General features: G+C 46.3%; 1 protein-coding gene across 5 annotated transcripts in view; it reads right to left on the reverse strand.

Annotated features, from left to right (window-relative positions):
* Positions 1-4,562, reverse strand: part of Rbms1 (RNA binding motif, single stranded interacting protein 1) — a 224,598-nt gene extending 220,036 nt beyond the window's left edge. For 2 of the 5 annotated variants that reach the window (XM_063284113.1, XM_039105393.2), the window contains exon 1: positions 3,990-4,528. In XM_063284113.1, the coding sequence (XP_063140183.1) occupies positions 3,990-4,064 (75 nt within the window). In that variant the 5' untranslated portion in view covers positions 4,065-4,528. Of the gene's footprint in view, positions 1-3,989 lie in introns of all 5 variants that reach the window. The other 3 variants (XM_063284115.1, NM_001012184.1, XM_006234235.4) reach the window with 3 other exon arrangements.
* Positions 4,563-6,000: the final 1,438 nt, after the last annotated feature.

The raw sequence follows: 6,000 nt of genomic DNA on the forward strand, positions 1-6,000 counted from the left end.
AAGTCCAGTGAAATGGCTCAGTGTGTGAAAGAGGCTGAGACGGGAACTGTCTTGTCCCTGCAGCCTTTAGGAGTGGAATTCAAAATTATCTTATTATTTTTTGTATTTTGGAGCTGAGTGTAGATATATCCTTTAGTATCCATTTATACAAAAAAATCATCTTAAAACAAAATTATTTCCCTTCTGCAGCAGTCATTTCTTTAGTGCAAAACATTTCATTAATACAGAAAATAACATCATATGCACAAAACATATATTTGATATATTGCTTTTGATATATTGTAGAAAACTGTAGACTAATGACATATGAATAAAGATTATATGTATCATGTTGCCTTTAAGGGTACAGAATATCCAGCAAGCAATATAAATTAAGAAAAACATATACTTCTCTTTCTTCCAAAGAGAAGGAGTAAGTATTGTATCCCTATAAACACTTAAATATTTGCCTCAGTAGTAATGTATGTTCTGGTGTTTCTTGTGGACATTAGCCATGATTCCTTCCACTAGCTAACAACTTGTAACTTGTACGTAAAAAAAATCTCTGAGTTAAAATGTTAATCAAAATTTCCTTCTTTCTTCCTCCCCTTTCTCTCTCTCTTTCTCTTCCTCTCTCTGTCTCTGTCTCTCTCTCTGTCTCTCTCTCTCTGTCTCTCTGTCTCTGTCTCTGTCTCTCTCTCTCTCTTTCTGATATCTCATAAGTCATCTTAACATCTGGAACATTCTTTAGAACAATGTGTGCTTGTGTTTACAAACTTACATCAAAGGATACTTCAGGCTGACAGTGCCAGGTGATAAGGCAGACCAGCTGAAATAAGACAGCACTGACTGCAAAATAAAAACCAACAAAACAAAACAAAACCACCCCCATGGAGTAAAAGTGGGTGCTCCAGTTCTGTGTTACCATAGGCTGAGGCATGACAGAGACTACATTTCACATGTATCCAGGCCCACTCTCTTCTCAGAAGCCTCACATCAACCGGAAGTTCTGTGCAGATGATATTACCTTTCCTTTCTGTCAAAGCGTGAGGTACCCAGATGTAGTTGTTGACTCTAAGTGTTATTTTCCTGATTGTAAAATGAATTGATGTGTTTTATGGGAGCATCTTTCAAAAATAAATTTGCCAAAACAGTCTCTGATCAGATTAACACAAGAAGCATTTGACACATGCAACTTTTGAAAGTATGCTAATAAAATTTGTTTTAAAGAACTTTTTTTCTTTTTTTTTTTCCCCCCGGAGGTGGGGACTGAACCCAGGGCCTTGAGCTTGCTAGGCAAGCGCTCTACCACTGAGCTAAATCCCCAACCCCAAGAACTTTTTTAAAATCGGTATTCACTCAGTCCTCTGAGGAAATATGTCAGATCCATCTACTCCTCACGTAACCCAACAAAACCACATCTACTTTATAATCTCAGGTTAAATACGTTCTTAAATAACTAACATACCATTGCTTAGTTTTTTGACACAGCTTTCAAGCAGGAGTTCACAACAGCTGGGACTAGCCAAACACATCAGTGTACTTTACAAAGAGTGACGTATTCCATCTCTTGAAGGTCAGAACACACGCGGGCAAGCATCCGCACGGTGGACAAGCATTCTCGGTGAGTTCATTAACTCTTCAGGCAGATTATGCTTGTCATTAAACTAGAAGTCAAATAAAGTCTCCATATTTCTTAATGACTTCCACTACCGCCATCTTACCAATGACTACAGGAAGGAGAAAAGGGGTGTGTGTCCCTGACTCCGACTCTGATATCTAGAATCTACATCTCCGTGTTTTTGGAGACACTCCTTTCTGAACTAATTATGACACCTTTACAATGGGGAGTTTAGATTTAATTACCAAACTTTTAAAACACCACATTATATAGGTCAAGCGAGGACGCACCTTTCTCCTGAAACAAAGGGATTCAGAGTAATAAGATTTCAGATTTCATAGGAGAAACAGCAAAGTATGTTTTGAGGCTGTCATTTACTGTAACACAAATCAATATTAAATGCTTTATGCAGGAAGCACACTTTCAGAAAATGGACCCTAAAGCTTCCTGGGATCCAGCCCTAATTACTCCAGCAGGCTTTGCCGTTTGTCCCTCTCTTCAATTATTTACAGGGCAAAAAAAAATTTATATATATAATAATAATAAAAGCCAAATGGCATTGCATTAGCTATATTAAATGCTATGCAGTTGGTTTCTAACTTACTAATGGTACATAAAAATTACTAAGGTAAATGTTTCATAGGAACATGGCTCCTCCCCTTCTTCACCTGAATGTGTGCATTTATTATTCATGGAGTTAAGTGTTGAATAGGCTTGTCCTTCAGGCAACCAAATGCTGCATAATTATTTAAATGAATGCATCAAATATATAACACAGCTAAAAGGTGGCGCATAGATCACGTTACGAAATTTCTTCAAACAGCACACATACACAGAGAGAGAGACAGAGAGAGAGACAGAGACAGACACACACACACAGAGAGAGAGAGAGAGAGAGAGAGAGAGAGAGAGAGAGAGAGAGAGAGAGAGAGAGAGAGAATCTCCCTCAAGTTCCTAAAACAATGGCATGTCAACCACATGGAGATGAACGGTCCTGCTCTAGCAGTTGCGAACACCTTACAGATCTCCAGTGAGCGAAGGTAAATGGGGAATTGGGAGAGCAGCAAGGAGGCCTTTAGGTGCTGGGAAATTTCTGGCCTCTGCTGACAAGTCCTTTTTACGTGGACAAACACTGAGCTATGTTGTAGGGCATCATGGACCACACACATTGAGAGAAAGAGAAGCTTTCAAGGTTGAAGCATAGATTCTTAGTACCAGGTCAGCAATGTCCATCTGCCAGCAAACAATCCCCTAAAGAAAGTTCAAACACTGCATCCATACCTGATTCTTTTGTGATCTAGAAGGACATACTAGGTGTGTTAACAGCTGAAGAAGGCTGCTGTACCCACCATCCCATTCTGCCTTTCCTAATTGTGGCGTATGATTCCAGGGCGGTAAGGTGCACTTTTCATGAACCCTAATAATTTTTTAAAATTAGTTTATGAGACATCAAACTGTTGTAAAATTAGCATAGGCCCATTAACAAAGTGCCCAGGGTCCCTGGAAAGCCAGGCACAATTTGCCTGCCTACATGTCATCAGCGGTCCTTACCCAAGACTGTGCCACTTTTGAGCAGAATTGGAAATCACTCTCTGGTACACACTCAAGGCGGTTTAAAAACAACAACCAAAAAGGAAAAGTAAATACAAAGTCACTTCTTTTTATGCATCGAAATCTGTCCATTGTCCCTCCCATGTAAAAGCTACAGAGAAGATTAAAGGGGATATCAATGAATGCAGAGTGAACTTTGGCCACTTCTCTACCCAAAACACCAGCGTAAAAGTGGAAATCAGTAACCAGGTGAAGTGCCACACCGCACAAAGATCAGAGGCGAGGGGCGGGCGCACAGGGCCCAAGGCGGGGAGGAGACCGTCCCGGCCCCCTCCAGCCACCTTCGTCGCGCGCGCGGGAGCTGGAGGGTAGTCCTGTGGGGCGGGGCGGGGCGGGGCGGGGCGGGGGGCTGCGCGCCACTCAAGGGGACCCCACAGTTACTGCCCGCAGGGCGAGGCCCTGGAGAGGTCTGAAAGCCGTGCCGCCAGCAGGTCCTGCCGCGGGCCCCAAGCATCGGCCGGCCGCCAGCCCGGGCTGGACGAGGGGGAGCCGTGAGGCCGCGAGACCCTTTCCTCCTCGCCGGCCAGGAAGGGGCCAGCGGTCCTTTCCTGTCTAGTCGCTCCCCCCCGCTACTCTCTGTAACCCGATCGCCGCGATCGGCTCCCCGGGAAGCCGCCGCCCCGCGCACAGCCTGGCTCTGCCCAGGCCAGCGCTATAGTTAGCAACCCCAGCACTTGTGCCCAGAGGCGGGAGGGTCGCCGTGCGCCCCTCCCCAGCCCGGCCCGGCGCGCGCCTCCGCGGTCCCCTCCTTTGGCGACCCTTCCCCGCGCCTCCTTACCTTGGCTTGCAGATACTGGGGGTAGTAATAGGTGGCGTACTGAGGGTACATCTGTTGTTTCCACACTTTGCCCATGAAGCTGGAAGGAAGCCTGCCGTGCAGGGTCGAAGACACTTTAGGTTTTCCAAGTCCCGATCTCTTTCTCCTGCCTCTCCCTTTCCGGAGGCGGCGGCGGCGGCTGCCTCGGCGGCTGCTGCTGCCACTGCTCCACCTCCCAACCGGGACCAGACGACGTCCTCCTCCTCCACCTCCTCCTCCTCCTTCTGCTCTTCCTCCTCCTCCTTCTCCTCCTCCTCCTTCCAGGCAGACAGAAAGACACTGCAGAGCGCAGAGGACACCCCGGACAGGGCGCTCCCAAGGAGTTTCCTCTGGGAGCCCGACTGTGCCCGAGCTGCCAAGGGCTGGCGCTCTGGCCGCGCTGCGCTCCGGGAGCAGGCTGAGCCCAGCTACGAGTGATCAATACAAGTGGAAAGTACGGCGGCGGCGGCGGCTGCGCTTGGTGCCAGGCGGCATCTGGGGTGGGTGCGCCCGACAGCGAGAGGGGAGAGGGGCTGGCTGCCGAGGCCGCGGGGGAAGGGCGGCCGGGGGCGGGGCTTGGGCGCCGCCGAGCCCGGGACCCGCTGGAGGTGAGGGCTGACTTTCCACCACTCCTCACCTCCTAGGCTCTCAAGAGGACGCACAGAATCTCTGGGAGCGGCGATCGCTTTGTGTCCAGGGTGGGAATAGGTTTGGTAGACCCTGCTTAATAACTGCCGAGAAGGCACCTCTAGCTTTCCTGAGTTTTTAATCTTCGTAAGTGGGGGAGGGAGGGAGGGAAAGAGGGAAAGAGGAAATCTGATTAATCTCTCACTTCCCCCAAATTCCCGGACCGGTGATTTTTTTTTTCTCCCCACAAAGGAAAATGCTTTAATGTCCAATCACAAAGCTGGAGCCAGGACACCTGGGTTCTGTTCCACCCACACACCAGGTCACAGCACTAATTTTCTAAGTGACCTTGGGAAGGTTAGTGTCCTTCGGTTTGGTTTTCCCAGATGTGAAACCATGCTCTTTGCGTGTACACACACACACACAAACACACACACACACACAAACACACACACACACACAAACACACACACACACACACACACACCAAACTAGCGGGTCCTTCTAAGGGAAAGATGCCAAAAAGAGGAAGAATGTTATTAGAGGACACAATATAGACATCAGTTTCTCCCTGCCTTTTCTAATGCTGCCAGACAGTCTGTCAACTCCCACTCAGGAGCAAGGAAACTCCCTGAGTTTGGAATATTTTAAGGCCATTTTGAAAGTCACGCTGGCATATTGTTGCAGTGTGTTTCAGTGACACATAAAATCAATCTCCCTTTCTGCTTCTCTCCGTCTCCTAATTGTCTCAGCTCTAGACAGCCCCAGACGAGCAGCGGTTCAGTTCACTACATAACTGGATATAATTTAATGGAGTTAATTGGTCCCTGAAGTTGCCTGCAGAAGACTTTTATATTCTAGCTAAAAAAGAGACAATATGAGATGTACAATAGGATGGGGAAGAGAATGTCCCTAAGTTGATGTCCTTGCCCGGCTGATAAAAGACTAGGAGAAAAACATTTATTGAATCGAACTCGGTTGCTTTGTTTTGTTTTCTTGTTTTTTGTTTGTTTGGTTTTGGTTTTTGGTCACTTCTCAGTGCAAGGTAAATCCAGTCAAACAGGAATGCATGATTTTCTTCAGTAATCAGATCTTTATATGATTATATTTTAAGACAGGCTTTAAAAATGATAAACACAGTGGGCTGGAACCCTTATCTTTATATGATTTAGACAAGTTTCTGGGCTGTACATTTTTTCTTGAAAAAAATAAAATAAAATAGTTGTAGTTCATGTGAAGACAATTTGGACACGTCAGGAGGTGACTCGTGTACTTCCTCATTCATCGATACAGAATCTCACGAGGAAATTAGATTTACTGAGTTTCTGTCACATGCTGGGCACTGTGGAGATTAATGCCAACCTGC

Source organism: Rattus norvegicus, chromosome 3 (assembly GCF_036323735.1).
Source record: "Rattus norvegicus strain BN/NHsdMcwi chromosome 3, GRCr8, whole genome shotgun sequence".
Classification (NCBI taxonomy): Eukaryota; Metazoa; Chordata; class Mammalia; order Rodentia; family Muridae; genus Rattus; species Rattus norvegicus.